At 43.3% G+C, this 17,051-nt stretch overlaps 1 protein-coding gene across 1 annotated transcript in view; it reads left to right on the top strand.

Annotated features, from left to right (window-relative positions):
• LOC112571140 overlaps positions 1–17,051 on the top strand; it is a 62,804-nt gene that overhangs the window by 1,036 nt on the left and 44,717 nt on the right. The window contains exons 2-3 of the mRNA XM_025249954.1: positions 11,221–11,327; positions 14,777–14,863. Of these exons, the coding sequence (XP_025105739.1) occupies positions 11,321–11,327; positions 14,777–14,863 (94 nt within the window). The 5' untranslated portion in view covers positions 11,221–11,320. The remainder of the gene's footprint in view (positions 1–11,220; positions 11,328–14,776; positions 14,864–17,051) is intronic.

Genomic DNA, 17,051 nt, shown 5'->3' on the forward strand with positions numbered 1-17,051 from the left:
AGCTGGTAATACTCACCAAAAGGCTAAAGACCACCAGTGCCGAAGAACGACACCTGCTGGAACTGGCTGACAGACATAGTTTCCAGGCTGAAGAGCAAAAAAGTTTTTCACTTATTGAAAGATCTAACAACATGCGTTTGTTAGCCAAAGACAAGAAGAAGGAGATAACAAAGATTCAGTCAGACATTGATAGATTACAGGAAGAAATTAAAAGGTGTTGAATTGTGACATTCAGAATTAATGTTTATTTCAGTTTTAAATAAGCCTGCACAATTCTGTACATGTATGCTATGGAACTAGAGGAAATTAGGTTATGTAAAGAAATTGTATTGTTTAGTATTGGTAAAACTGTAGGGGTGACAAAGAATTGAACTTCATCAATGAAACTTTTGCTTATAGTAGATGGATTGCTTTGTCATTTTGTAATCTTAATCTTATGTGTATTAGTATATCATGCTGTTTATGTATAAGTATATGTTTGTATGTGTTACATGTATGTATAATGAGAATGCTTAAATAATATCTCAAGGTTAACAAAAATAAATGGGCTGTAATGCTTGACAGTTTCGACTCATTCCATCTTTGGTTTAGCATTAGGATCACACTCTTTTCATTCCTCATCTGATCCTCCAAGCCTTGGCATTCCTTGTAGTCACAAGAAAATGTTTGGTCTACACATCTGTACAACACTAGCTGTCCTTCCGTATTCGCAAAAAACACTCTTTTTTCAAAAGGTCTTTAGAAACTTACTCTTTCTTGAACTTTGATCTTCTAGTACTACTGTGCATAGCTCTATTTCTCTCTCTCTTCCCGTTAGAGTGTGTGTGCGAGAGAGAGACATGAACTGACTTTTGTATTACACCAAAGAATGGCTTTCAGGTTTTGCAATTATTATTACTTAGATTTCTAGAAAACTTGGAACATTTCATTTCTGTAATTAGTAAATACGTGCAATTAGTAGGCAAGAGATACGATTAAACAATTTGATTATTTACAACAAGAAGGATATGGTTAAACCATTTAAATTATTTACAGCACATATAGAAGACAGCTTCATGTAAAAGCGATGGAGTTATGTTGCTAGCGGATGTACAACACGTGAAACATTTCACAAAAAGCACTACAATACTTATATATGATCATAAATTATTCATGACTATCCACTGTTATAAAGTATAGTTGTTTTAATGGCATCTTTCACTTAAATCGGCGGTGTTTCACTTGAAGATGGACGTACAGTTCAAAAATGTCCGCGCGCCGGCCGGTGTGACCTACCTCTGACTCCTACCTTGAATTGTCGCAGGTACACGCGGGGATGGGGAACAGAGGGGGGAGGGAAACAGCGGGTGGAGGGATGCGACACGATCACGTGGCTACCAAATCGAGAGCGGCTGAAGAAAAAAAGTGCGATGGACGCGTCAATTTAGGATCGCATTACACGCTTCCCTCCTAAAAGTCTCACTTCCCTCTTGGGGCCGTTCAAATGCCCAACGCTCATGCAGGCTGAGAAAAAGATAGAATTTCCACACTGAAGTTTTTAATTCAGTTTTGCTCGGCGGCTGGCCTAACTTCTCTCTTCAAATTCACAAAAAGGTCCCACGCCACTGTCAGCCCCGCTACTTATTTTACTTCCCTCGAACATTCTAGAATCTAGATCCCTTCATCCCCACCCCACCCCGCCCTGTCTGGTCATTGTTCCCCCCCCTTCCCCAAGTTCTCAGGCGGGTGTAACAATAGACCAGACGTGGCAGCGGGTGGGCAGCTCTAAGCCGACTTTACAAATGTAGCGGGAGCGCTGTTTCGGTCAGCAGGTACTGCTGACAGTGCCCGTTCCCTCCACCCCACACCCCTTCCACCCCACGCGTGGTCGCGCGAGCGGCGCGCAGCTCGAGACGGACAGCAACAGCGGGTGACGTGGTACCCAAGCTGCCCAACACCTCTCATCGCCTCCTGTCGCATGGAGCGGGGTACGCGGGTTGATGTGGTGTCAGACACACGCCGGTAGAGCACACCATGTTCTAGCACCAGGCTCTTCCTCTCCCTGGCGTATATCCTGGTCTCTGGCGCCGTCACTGTCAGGTCGGTTCCTTCTGTGAGCGCTTGGCAGACAGCGGCTATGTGGGGTCTTGCTGCTGTAACCTCCGCCAGTCGTCGACTGTCAGGGTGGTGAAGTCTGGCTCCCCGCCCTCCGGCTCCAAGATGCCGTTTGGAATGGTGTTTGGGTCCCTTACGACAGCTTCGACGGCTGGGGTGAAGTTGTCAGTGACGTCATTGTCACGTGACATGGGCGTGGTGTGCCGGGCTGTCTGCTGGATGGAATGTACTGGCCTTCCTGCGCTCTTGGCTGTCAGTATGCTCACCAGTGCACTTCGATTTACAACTTGTGGGGTATCGTCTTGAAATTTCTTCGCTTTCTCCAGTAGGAACCCAACTTTCTCTAAGGTATTCCTGTATTCTTCATCTGCTTCTGGCGGGTCCTACGGTCGCCTTGACAACCTGTCCGCATCTGTGTGTGTTGAGCCATGTTTGTACACGAGGTCGAAGTGGTACAGTGACAGGGATGACAACCATCTGTGGCTAACGGCGTCTAACTTTGCATTCTTCAGCACATGGCAAAGCGGGTTGTTGTCGGTAACCACGGTGACGCGGGAGCCCAAGATGTAGTCGTGAAACTTCTCTGTCATGGCCCATTTCAGAGCGAGAAATTCTCGTTTGTGTGCGGGGTAGTTCACTTCTGTCTTGTTGAGCCCTCTGCTGGCGTATGCAATTATCTTGAGTTCGCCCTGTTGATGTTGGTACAGCACGGCTCCCAGGCCAGTGCCACTGGCATCACAATGCAGGTTGAAGGGCTGGGAGTGGTCAGCAATGCCAAGGCCAGTGCCACTGGCATCACAATGCAGGATGAAGGGCTGGGACTGGTCAGCGATGCCTAGCATCGGCTCTGCAATCAGTGCTTTGATCAGGGACTCAAACGCACTTTGTTCTCGCTCTCCCCACAGGTGAGATATGTCTGATGACAGATTGAGTGCACCCGCCTTCTTAGTTGTTTTCTTGAGCTTATGGGGTACATATCCAACAGGAGGGATGGCGAACCTTTTTCATTCCGAGTGCCAATTATTTCAATTTCAAAGCAATAAAAATTGCTGCGTGCCAAGTCGGTCTACTTAATGACGCCGCTATAGAAACAGTAAGTTTGCTGCGCGGAAAAAATAAAGCTGCTTAGTATAAAATTATAAATTATAAAATAATACTTATTTATTCAACGTTATTATCAACGTTTTCTGAAAAAAATTGAAGGCTATTACTTATGATAATTTGAAATTTTAAAAAATCCATCAGCGTCGTCGCGTGCCGCACAAAATCGTTTCGCCATAGGTTCGCCATCCCTGTCCAACAGTAAGGTCGTCTAGAGGCTTGGCAATTTGCGCGAACTGGGGAACCCAGCGCCTGTAAAATCCTGCAAACCCCAAGAAAGCTTTAACATCTCGAACTGTTTTGGGGACAGGCCAACTGGTCAGAGCCTCGATCTTCTCAGGGTCTGGCCTAATGCCTTCTGCGGAGATGAGGTATCCTAGGTGTCTAACCTCAGTGGTGGCAAAAATACATTTATCGGGGTCAAGTTTCAGTTTAAAACTGCGCAACCTCTCCAGAGCTCTAATTGTTCTATCTTCTAGTTGCTGGAGGTTAGTGCCATGTACTAAAATGTCATCGAGAAAAATTATCGGCTCTGCCAAGTTCATGTCACTCAAGCAACAGTCCATCAACCGCTGAAAGGTCATGGGGGCGTTGACAAGGCCGAATGGCAACCTCTGGAATTCGTACAGTCCGAACGGGGTGGTGAATGCAGAAACCTTCTTTGCTCGCTTGGACAGAGGTACCTGGTAATATGCCTTTGACAAATCTAGGCTAGTGAAAAACTTAGCCCCACTCAATGTTAAAAACAGTTGTTCAATCTTTGGCAAGGCATAACTGTCTCTCACTGTAACAATAACAACCAACTTTATTAGTCCCAATGGGCAATTTAAATGGGAGGTGTGCTCTATTTCAAATATATATTTAAAAAAAAAGATCATTCCCGTGCACACCTACACACACACACCGCTGACAGTTCATCTGTGATTGAGTAGCTGGACTGCTGAGCACAAAAGATTTCAGATGCCTGAACTTAATAATGCAACTTTCCCCGCTAACACTTGTTCAGGTATGGACAGAATGCGGGAAGCTTTCCTTACTAGTTGTTGATCACAGAAGGAAGTCAAGTCCATCTATTTGATACCAATTATCTTGGAACAGATGTGAACAATGCTATTCACGCCTTCACTCTCCTGTAGTCTACACACATGCGCAGTGCCCCATTCTTTCTCACTAGCACAATGGGCGAAGCGACGGCTTGATGATGCGAGCATCTAACAACTGTTGCACATGCTGTCTGACCTCCTCCAGGTCCTGTGGCGGTATAGGCCTCGGTCTTTCTCTAATCAATGGACCTGGAGTCAATTCAATGTCATGCACAACATCTGTCATGTTCAAATCAAACTCTTTTTCATTAAAACCATCACTGAATGTCAACAACTTCTTCGTGAATCTGTCTTTCCATGTTTGGTCGACGTTTGCACCAAAACGGAATCTACCCGACAGTTCAGGAACACTGTTCTTATCTTCTTCCACGTGGTTGGCATTGCAATGAGTCCTGCCAGCGTCTTGTGTGTCACAGTTCAACGTGTGCGGACGTTTCGGAGTCGGACGTTTTGCCAACAGACTTTTCGCCGCATTATGTCAGAGAGAGAGAGCTTACTTACTTCTCAAAGAATGAAAGTAACTACTAGATTACACAATAATTCTTTATTTCAAACAAATTTTACACACAGACTTCACAGACAGTTCACTTTGATTGTCACAGATTATGCGCAACAGCTTTGAGATACATTGATACAATGGCGAGAGAAATGTGTGAGCTAACGGTTCACATGAGGAGGGATAGTGAGAGAGAGTTCACTGATACATTGATACAATGGCGAGAGAAATGTGTGAGCTAAGGGTTCACATGAGGAGGGATAGTGAGAGAGAGTTCACTGATACATTGATACAATGGCGAGAGAAATGTGTGAGCTAAGGGGCGTCACACACTTGACTTCGGCTAAAGGTCCCGTGTGAAATGCCGAAATGAAGTGCCCCGCGCCGAAATGTCCGGCGGCGAAACGTCCGACTCCGAAACGTCCGGCGGCGAAAAGTCCGTGTACCCAGTTCAAATCCTGTAATACACTGGGAAGTGAATATTCACTCTGGATGGTAAAGAAATCCGCTATCACACTTTTCCGTTTGACATTAACGGGTGAATCAGTGGTGTTTAATAAAGTCACTCTAATCCGCAGAAGAGTGTTTGTTGACACTTTACCACTTACCACACACACGCCGTCTGGTACTGTCCACACCAACGACATCTTTAGGCAGCCACACCGACACACGCACAACACCAATATAGGGCACAGAATGACCGCCTGCTCCTATCACTTGCAGTGTAGAATCCAGGGTTTCCAGCTGTCGATGTCGCATATTTCTGCGGAAAAAAGACTCCGACACAATAGACACCTGCGAGCCGCTGTCTACCAAACAGCGTGACGTCACGCCGTCGATGCGGATGGGTGATTCGCAGCTCGGTCCTACCAACGCCTCGAGGTTTGTTTGGTCTGCGCCGGGTGAGTGTAATTCCGCGAGCACCACTCGACTGGTCAGCGTCACATGTCGTCTGGAAGAGGAGTTTCTCACCGCCATATGACCTCTTGACCCTGTGCCACTGGCTGACACTACCGTGATATTTTCCGGTAACCATTCCTGTGAACGCGCGGTAACCATTCCTGTGAACATTGTAACAGGCGCGTTCAGAGTCGTTGTCAGGCTACCACACAGTTCTACAGTTTGCTGCGGAGGAATATCCAGCACTGCACTGTTTAACCGAACTGGCCGTAGGTCTAAAAGACCCTGTTCGATGGTGTTGGCGGCGGTTGAAAGGAGATGATGTTGTTTTCTCACCTTCTGCTGGGGTCTCACGGTCACCCTCTCGGACCAGCACTCGCCCCTCTGTGGTGCCTTTCACTTCGGGGAGGCCCTGTTTCTTCCGCCACTTGTTATCCTGCCTCCTCCGTTCTCTCTCTCTCTGCACCACCAGCGCCGCATTCATCGGATTGTTGCACTCACGATAAAAATGCCCCTCCTCCCCGCACTTGAAACAGTACTTGCTTCTTCTCACCTTACAAACCGGTCTGTCCTGTTGTACATGGGTGACACGCACCTCTGTACGGGCTTTGGTGCATCTCTCATTCTTCTCACTTAGTGCATCACAGTTTGAAATTAAACTCTCAACCTGCCGCTCATGGAGGTATAACTCCGAGGAGGTGGGTCTACTTTCTTCAGGGATTCCAAACTTATTTCGAACCTCCATTGTGATCATAGGCTTGGAGATTCCCTTGGAGAAAATATAATACAACCTGCGATGGCATTCCTCCTCTGCCAGGCTGCCTAATGTTTTTAGCTCCGACATCTTTGTGGAGAGTTGCAGAAGGAATTGTGACAGGCACTGCCCTCTGGTCGGTGTTGTCCTGGCACAATTCAATGTACATGTCGTCTGCAGATCGTAGCCCTCCAAACAGCGCCTGCAAGTCTGCAATCAACTCGCTGACGGTGCCATACTGTTTGTCTTTGGTGTGGAGATGTGCCGCTCCCTTCAGACTTCGTCTCAGGAAGCCGACCTTCTCCTCCATCAGCGCATCATCTTGTACTTCGAGCGCCTGTTCTTTCCACTGCTCGAAGGTGACCTCTTGGGCCTTGGGGCGATGTAGGTGGAAGTCCAGTGAATGTTTTTAATTCCGGGAGAGGAAAGGGGGGTTGTAATTGCACATGTATCGGTCTCGTTGCTTTGTTTCTCATATATTCCGCCCGGAGGTCTTCCAGCTGGCGGAGCAGTTTTTCAACGGTGTTATCTTCACTTTCTGCTCCGGTGCTGTTTGTGTTGCAGTCAGCCATGGTGTTCTGCCGAGTGATTCAAGTTACTCTAGTACAACTAGCCCCACATTGGGCGCCAGAAATGTAACCAAGAAGTCAGTGTCTGATGGCTACGTAGAGTGGGCCAGTCGTACCAGGAACAACACAAAGATAGAATTTCCACACTGAAGTTTTTAATTCAGTTTCGCTCGGTGACTGGCCTGCCTTCTCTCTCTCTTCCAGATCCACGCCACTGTCAGCCCCGCTACTTATTTTCCCTACCCTCGAACATTCTAGAATCTAGATGCAAATCTGGAACATCCTCCTCCCCGCACAAAGACATTCTACTTTATCTCTAGAGGTTACACACTAGAGTGCTACAAAAGTTTGACACAGAATTTCTCTGTAAAGTACATTTAGCTATTTTTTGTGTACAATACTCGACGGTTGAACACAACTTTATACATAATCAATTCAGTATTCTACTTTTAATAATATGGCTACCATCTACACTTTCACAGCTCAGTGAAATATGAAGCTGGCTCTTTATTTTGAGTATCATCTGATACAGTTTTAGTGCAGTTAAACACAAATGTTAATGAAGACAACTGAGCAGAGTATAGAGAAGACATGTATCAGACAAATATTCACCCTTCAATACTAATACTTTTTGGCAGCATATCAGCAGTTCTTTTCAGTTCATTGGCGAGTACATTCTGTTGGTATGGAATGTATTTTTAGTCTACGTCAGGTAGGATAGAGAGAGAAAATTGTGTAATGTCGAGAAGTAAACATACAAATTTGTAAAGCCAGATTTAATCTGAAATTTCAGTTTCTCTGCTTTCATTTCCCCAGTTTACTTCAAGATCAAAGTCTATCACTATGCCTCTTCAACTGTTTCATTATCATCTTCTTTGTTTCCCCTTTCATCTCTGTTTTTGTTTTTTCTCTTTGTCTGAAAAATAAACTATGGATATATTAGACATTTTTTGTTGTTTTGCTTTGATAGCAAATTATTTTTTTAGCACAAAGCTTTTAAATTGGTCACAGGTGCAAGGATGGTTGAACATGTCCTCAACTTCTATGTCTAAAAAAGTTTTCTCTCACAACAAGGGAGATGCGAAGTTCGATATCCATGTGGCGCAAAAAATCTTTCTGCAGTCGATGTATAGCTTTTGAGAGTGTGTACCTGACTCCATTCAGGGCTGGAGAATGTAAGGGATCGAGAAAGATGGGCCCAACCCCATCAATAAATTTGGCCCCTAGAAAAACGAGTTCTGTAACATGTCAGAGACGCGTTCAATCCTCAAGTTCACACTACTCGCACTCACTGTATACACACATCACCACACGTGTTCTTTCAATCATAAATCACATAGCTTTGTCGTGGACAACGAAAATTTTTATGTAACCATCATTTAACCATCATTTAACACACACACACACACACACGTCACTGCAAACTATATCTATACAGTCTGTGTGTCTTTCACGCCGCGGCCTGTAAATCAAAGTTGACGATTGTTTTCGAATAGTTCGCTAAAGTCTTAGTTACTCACACCGCACTGCCTGGAGTTTTCGTCTGAGAAACCAAAGATAAAACGTCCTGGACTGGTAAAATCCTCCTTTTCCCTGGTGCAGAAATTAAAAGTGCCGTCTCGGCAACACTTGACCGATGTCCACGAACAAAACTCTTAGGGGAACCACTCACACGTTCCGATTCTTACTATAGGGGTAAGTGCTGACCATCACCGTCCGTTCCCAGGAGTGGTTATCAGACAACATCAAGGTGGTGTCAGAGAGCATCATCAAGTCTTGGGTGCATGTGGCGGTTAGAAATCGCTCTTCCAACCAACTATCCAGTCGGGTGATGCTTGCGGAATTACACTTGCCCGATGCAGGCTGTGCAAGCATCGAGGGGTTGGTTGGCTCAAGCTGCGAAGGGCCTAATTACCTTCAATGTAACACTCCGGTTTTAGATGTCTGGAGCTAGTGCTCGCTCTTTCAAGATAAAATTACAACTATTCACAGCTCTCACAAGAGTTTTTGTCCCACTCTTGATTGCCTACTCTTCTTGTGCGGGAAAATGATAAACCATTGTGTCGACCTTTGCAAGCAGAGCATCCTGGAATCACACAGCTAGTGCCTGGCATCTCAAAATATATAACCACAATAGCTCTGCGACTCACTGTACAAAGCAAAACCGGAAAAGGCGAAGCAGGAGATCTGTTCCCACGCGAGAGATGGCTGTCCTTGTTCTTCAGTGTCTCTGGTCTGATGCGCCAGTCCACATGGTAGCCCTGATGTTTACAGGTCCGTGTTGGGCTATGTAGAAAATATGTTTTCTACTTTTGGTGGCATTTTGTGTAGTTAGGGGATTTAGTGTGTTAGTCGGGTGGGGGTAAGGTTGTTACAATGATTAAAGCAGTGAACTGGTCAAGCTGGCGGCATATCGGCCCGACTGGCGCGCCAAATGTCTAGCCGCCCTATTCATCACCAGTGGACCAGTCGAAGCTAACGACAACACCTGACGTAAGCGGCCGCGAGTAGACCATGGCCATGGGGAGACCACCGGGTAACAGCTCGACCCCTCTTGTCCAGCTGAAGGTCGGGGACCGCCTGAGGCGAGCAACGCCCCTTACACCTGCGTCCAGACCCTTGCTACACCTCCAAGGCCAACGGGAGGAAGTTACGCCACCGGAAGAAGGAACCAAGTCTGGCGAGGGGCAGAGAACGTCACTTCTCCAAGTAGCGAGCTGGTGAGCGGCCGCTGAGAGTCCGTCTTAGAGATCATAGAAGACGTTAAAGTCCACGTGGGGACTGAACTGTGAAGTGTGAATTTTTGGTATTGATGAACTGTGAACTGAAACTAGTGACTTGTGAATAGTGAGCAGTGGAATTATTATCGTGAGAATCTATCAAGAAGAAACACCAGAGAGATAAGTTTTAAGATATACTTGTAGCCAATCTTTTATGTAGTTATGTGTATATATATGTACATCTTTTCTTTCATTATATTCGTTATTCATGTTGAAATCGGTATTTTGAGGAGTGTTTTGGAGTGAGCGTGTGGACGCATGCTGGACGGGTGCATGCGAGTGGAAATTAATCCTTGCGCGCAGGACCCACACGCGGCAGTCCATTACAGGCTACATGACCTGAAGTGAACTCGCCGGCGAGCTGAGCGTGTTAGGCGGAAGACTGGACTCACCATCCACAAAGCCAAGCATGCAAACTGTGTCAACAAGGGCAATAATTACACCTCCTCCAAGACACTCCACTCCACCGGCGTAGTCTCACTCTGCTACTAGCTCCATAGAAGTCTGTATTCATGAAGTCAAAGACTGGATTGTGACAAACAAACTGAAAGTCAATGATGATAAAACGGAAGCCCTCCTATGTTCGAGAAGAAGAACTCCATCTTCACTCGTTTGTCCCCCAAGTGACATCAAGGTGGGCGACACCTACATCACCTTTGTGTCCTCCAGCAGGAATCTGAGATTCACTGTCACTGCAGACATGACTCTTGCTAAACAAGTTACAGCTGTCTGTCAGTCTGCCTATTTTGATAGGCAATTTACAGCTGTCTGTCAGTCTGTCTATAATGATAGACAAGTTACAGCTGTCTGTCAGTCATTCTATCTGTCACACCCTTCCTTTTTCAATATCATGTTAATCTCAGCTCTTGTTCTTGTGTTGTCCTTATTCTTAAGCGCCGAGAGCATGCTACTTGAGGAATGTGTGTATGCACTTGACAAATTAATAATAATCATCATAAATGCAAACTGTGTAAGGACCAAGCTCTTAGCGCTTAAGAACAAGAACGAAACATGGACAGCATACGAGGGACAGGAAAACAAACAAATAACATATGAGCTATACAGGAATAAACAACCTCACGAAACAAAGAAAATCAAATACAGAAAACACACAGAGAAAGCAAACAACAATAATAAGAGTAATAATAATAATAATAATAATATTATTATTATTGTTATTCCAGAAACAGACGCTTATCTTTCTTTAAATGACTCTTCTGTCACCTGGTTGTAGATCTAGCAGATCAGCTTAACTTTTCACACGTAGGTTTCGTTCATAGATTTGAATAAATCAGTTTAAGGTCCAATCCATCTATAGAATTTATACAAATGTTTAGTAAGTAGATCGTCCGCAGACACATTTATTATATTTTTATTATCTTGATGTACGAGTAGAGCCATTAATATCCGGGTATTTCAACAGACGACTGGCTAACAGCGCCACTACATAGAGATGAATTCAGTTCACTCAAAGAACGAAGTCCAACTGTGACAACTTTTTCGCCGTCATCTTAAGCATCTCAATGAAAGGCAAGTATTCTGTGTTAGTAGACTTTCTTAGCTGCAGCACCAGCATCGCCTTCGTTCTTAGATTTATTATTTTAGAGGCGATGAACGTCTTGATTTGGTAATTGCAACGTCGGCCATTCTGCCTTCTTACGTCAGCGCCTTATAGAGCCAGAAAGAAACGTTAGTAATTCACAGTTTTAATTTGTTAGTTGGTACACAAACAAAAATTAGTAATTCATAATTTTAATTTGTTAGTTGGTACATAAACACAAATTAGTAATTCACAGTTTTAATTTGTTAGTTGGTACACAAACAAAAATTAGTAATTCATAATTTTAATTTGTTAGTTGGTACATAAACACAAATTAGTAATTCACAGTTTTAATTTGTTAGTTGCTACACAAACAAAAATTAGTAATTCACAGTTTTAATTTGTTAACTGGTACATAAACAAAAATTAGTAATTCACAGTTTTAATTTGTTAGTTGGTGCATAAACAAAAATTAGTAATTCATAGTTTTAATTTGTTAACTGGTACATAAACAAAAATTAGTAATTCACAGTTTTAATTTGTTAGTTGGTACATAAACAAAAATTAGTAATTCATAGTTTTAATTTGTTAGTTGGTACATAAACACAAATTAGTAATTCACAGTTTTAATTTGTTAGCTGGTACAAAAAGAAAAAAAAATAGAACTCAAATCAAATTTTAAAGAAAAAAATGAGTTTATTCACAAAAATCCCATAGTTGAATAGAATATGTAAAAACTACCACGTGACGATAAACACCCCCAAAAAGGTATAAAACCAGTTAGCAGCCAAAAGAATATTACTTTGGGACCTGTTTAAGCTTTCTGAATGGCTGGTTGTCTCAGTTGGCTTGATCTCGCATTTAGATACAATCGTTGATGAGAGTCAGCTACATTTCAATAAAAGTAGTCGTCTGGTCTGATGTGAAGATTTCACATAAAGGATTTAGTGGTAAATAAGCAGCTCGCATGAAAATTACTAAAGTTTTCCTTTTTAATATATTGTATGCACAAAAATATCACTTTTTACTCTGAATTCAATTTTAGTTTTCAAATGAAAGTTACTGTGTAAATTTATGGTAATGTATGATAATGATAAGAACTCTAGCTCCTAGAAGATGGTTGATGATGATATTAATAAAACAAAGCGTGATTAGTACAGCCCATACTCACGCCCATAATGAGCATGCTCTTAACGTTTTAGATAATAACTAACACCGCATTTTAAACTGTGTAAGCATTACTGCAGTGACATGTGTTAAACAAAGTACAATTTGTGCGATATCAGCAGGTCACAGCAGCAAGCACAAACCAAACCAAAGTTGATATATGGAAATGACGCTATTACCTATCTTGAGTTCTACTATGTATTTGTCAATTTTCAGTCTTCGTGGCATGTGCTCACTTTGTGTCTAGAATACAAGTTAAGCGTGTTAGGCTTAGGATGAGAAGTAAACTGGGATTATTTTAGCTAGAAAGATCTAGAAAATAGTTTCACACAAATTACTATACATATAAACACAATATATTATCATATTAAGTTATTACTCTCATCCAGCAAAATATATGTGTGATCAGAAAATGTTCGTCCCTAATCGTTCAGAATGACAGACTGATGCTTTGTGATGACACATTATTTGACAAAACCAGTTGTTAGCTGATTAGTGACATTCGTTAAATCAAGGATGTGAACAAAATTGAAAATAAATAATAATAAATAATGATCCTACCTGATAGGATCCAGAAGGCCCTGCAGAAATAGAGGGTGCAATTTGCACAAGTGAGGGAACAGGTGGAGAAGGAAGACATGCCACTGACAGCAGAGCCTGATACAAAACTTGCCGACATGTCACTGCGATGTAGGTGTTTGCTAGGTTCTGTTGTAAAACACAAAGGTCTGGTGTACGGACTGAAAACCTCAGGACACAGATTCACGCCAAACAAATGAATAATTCTGTGCAACGCCTTGACAGCAGCAGCTGCAGTGTCTGCATCGGCACAATGATGGCCGTGTCACTGAGAGCTTGACCTCTCACTCTTGGTAACCACCAACGTTTCTTTGAACACGGCCTTCCCATCATTGTCAGATAATGTCACCTAACTCTCAATGAACTCTTTAGACACAAACACAGAATCTGGAATCGATGGACGATGTGAACTATTTGCTGTGGATGGGTGGAAAGAAGCTGGCAACTCCCAGATACTCTGTCAGAGCATTAATCTTTCTCTTGCAGTCCTGTATGTAGTCCTTCCTTTCCGAGGACAAAAATGAGAGAGGACAAAAGAATGTTGCACATCTGTGTCTAGCCTTTTCTGTTTGTGCATTGTCATCCTGTGGTGCCATTCTGCTGGTAATGTGTAACACTGCACAGCTGCTGGTCTTCTCGAAGCCTTTCTCAACTGCTTCTCCAAGCGAATCAAACATGACAACAGACCAGAAACACGGACGGAGTAAGGTGAAGGATGACACGAAACGCATCTCATCACCAGACGACATCGCTCAGGCGCAGAGATCGCAGATCTAAGATCTAAACTAAAAATAGCAGCCTGAGTGGTCCGTCAATCACACAATGAAAACAACCTCGCTTACAACGCCGGAAAAAAGAACAGAACAATGGTGGAGCGTTCAGATCAGTTCAGACAGCATAGCAGAATCATACACATAAAAATCTTTTATCATGATGCCCTTAGCATTCCTCTTTTAATTCTCATGCAACAACAGTATGTAGCGGTTCAGTCAAAAAAAGCGTTGTATGGCTTTTTGCTAGCTTTTGTATAAACACTGTTGTTGAATTATTGACAGACCTTTGTTCCCGAAGAACAGGAACATCACACTGCAACTCCTTGCTTGCCGAATGCCCTGTATACCTTCTTCACAAACTCCAGAAAGTACAGAACTCTGCTGCACGTCTGGTGCTTAGAGCTAGAGAAAGGGACCATTGTAGAAAACCTATTTTCTACTTTTAGTGTGCTTAGTGTGTTTAGTTACTTTGTTAGGGCAAAGTTGTGATTAGAGCACTTAAAATAGAGACAATACATCGTGAACTGGCCAAGCTGGCAGCACATCAGCCCGGCTGACGCGCCAACTGTCTAGCTGCCCCATTCAGCAACCGGTGGCCAGTCGGGGCGAGCAACAACATCCATGTAAGCGGCCACAATAGCGTTTTCTCGAGTTGCTAAAAATAGATTGTGACGTCACGCAGCAGAGCATCATGGGATTGCTTCAGACAAGCACTGCACGTTGTTGGGCTGTGAATGCCTGTCTTCCTGGCACAAAACAGACAGAAATATTTGTGCATGTCCCTGCTCCTTCATTGACTAACCAAAATGTGAAAACGGACATATTTCTCTCTCATATATATATTCTTCGGAGTAACCTGTCATCGTTAGACTACTCGACCAGGAATTATGAAGAAAGACATTATCTGATTATGATTGCAGGTTTTGTCTGGAGATGGATGGTGGCACTGTGTGTGTTCACCGAAATCGTCGCCGCCGGCCAACACAATGTTCCATGGACAAACGAGAGTGAGTATTGGGACTATTACAAGATAAATTTTCTCGTAGAAAATGTCTTGATGTATGTCTCAGTCAGTAGTGTTATTGTTATGACGCATTAAAGTAACACAGTCAAACAACACGATGGGGGAAGTCACGATTTGACGTGGAGTGCGCGGTGCTCTTTCCCTCCGACAAGCTCGCGCCATAACGTGTGATGTACAAAGAAATTGCATATTGTGATGAAGTGTGTAGTGTTCGCAAACAAATAGTAATAATATGTTGAATGATAACATGAAAACTAATAATAATACAAGTGTTTATTTATCCCAGAGGGCTATTACAGACATCTGTACATGGAAGAACAACAAAACAACAATACGACAGCATATTCCTATCCCCTACACCAGACAGACCATAAATAAAGACACACTAACCATACAATTATGGTTCAGGCTTACATAGGAGTTACATTTATCGCAAATAGTAACGTTCAGAAGTCACACGGACGAAACAAAACAAAGCAGAACATCAGTCCGTTGGTCTTGCATGCAGGTGCACGCAGCCCGATGGAAGTTAAAAAAAAAAATTTTCTGACAGGACATGCTTGTCATCAAAAAGAATTTCAGACACTTTCAGAAGTGTCTGCCTGTTTGTTGTACAGAGTCTGAGGAGCATTCCAATAACTTTGGAGCAGGTGGATACAGCACGATGTAGTCTTCTTTTGTCATTCACTGATAAACTGTTTTAAAAGCAGATAAACGAGGACAGTGCGCTCTCTATGTGGGATTAATAAAATAGCTGAAGAAATTTCTGGGAGACAGAAAGACCAGTTTCCAGAGAAGGAAGAGGCACTGATGAGCCTTCTTTAATGGAGCTTGAGTGTTGGGATCCCAGCAAAGCCTCTTATTGAAGATCAGGTATTTAAATGTAGGGACAATATTCACCTCCTTGTCATGGAATGCACTTATGGGACTTGGTAAAGAATGGTGGCCCAAATCAAATTCAATCTCTTTGGTCCTTCTCACAGTAAGTTCTAGGAAATTGTCATTGCACTACGAAATGTGTTCATCCAAAACTACACCATAGGTATTTACTGGCCTGCTTAGAAAATAGAAGTGAACAGTGCAGTACGTGTCCTCCGAGGATTTAGCAAGATCTTGACCCTCGTGATTACTGCCACAGCTGTTGGTTTATACGATAAACAAGAGTAGGGATAAAACTCTCCCTTGGTGTGAGCCAGTGCACGTTGCGATGGAATCGGAAAAAGTGGCGTTGACAAATGTTCGTTGTTGCCTCTCAATCAAAAAGGAAATTATCCATGCCACTAGCTGATGATGAAGGGAAAACTCGTCAAGGAGTCTTCTAGCTAAGATATGTGGCTGGATAGTGTTGAAAACCGATAAGAAGTCAGCAAACAAGAATATGAATTATTTATATAGCGTATTTTCCCACACGGAGGCGATGTAGTAAGCAGCAGGTAGTGATCAGTATCGCATGACAGAATGAATGGAGTTTACCCAAGTAACTAGTCTCTTTTCCGAGACGAAGATAAGACAGAGAAAGAAAGACCCGTGATCTTAACATGTAAGGAATGGAAGCGTGACAGAACTCAGTTTTATGTGAAGTGGTGCCCACAGGCCTGACGAGAGGGGGGGACAGGGGTCTGGTGTACCCGGGCCCGCGGCTGTCAAGGGGGCCCGGCCGCGTATCTTTTATTCCTGAACGATGAAGCAACTTCGGAAGCCTTCGGAACTTCGGAAGCCTTCGGAAGCGTGACGTCAGCGACCTTGCACACTTCCCTTCTAAGCCAACCTTCGCTTCACTCTTTGAAAGCTATGAAACTTGTTCTGGGGGCTAATTCTACAACTTTTAAATACTGTGAAGGGTGGCATAAAGTGAATTGTGACAGGCAAAATAGCTCAAGGCCTTAAACTGATGACAGGTCAAGGTAAAATCAATGAGGGCCCATCCAACACAAGCGAGACGATGTTTGTACAAGTACGTTAGATTACAAAGCTTAGTGTGCTTTGCCTCTGTAGTCTAGTGGTTACATGTGAGTCCTGATGTTTGAAAGTAGTTGTGTTCGAAACTTGGGATGGCGATCGTTTTTATTTTGCTTTGGAATGTTTTTCGTTTGATGTGATACTTATATTTCTGAATCTAAAACTTATGAAAGTAAAATTTATTTATTTATGAATTTAGGCGGAATACCATA

The sequence above is a fragment of the Pomacea canaliculata genome, linkage group LG8 (assembly GCF_003073045.1).
Source record: "Pomacea canaliculata isolate SZHN2017 linkage group LG8, ASM307304v1, whole genome shotgun sequence".
In the NCBI taxonomy this organism is placed as follows: Eukaryota; Metazoa; Mollusca; class Gastropoda; order Architaenioglossa; family Ampullariidae; genus Pomacea; species Pomacea canaliculata.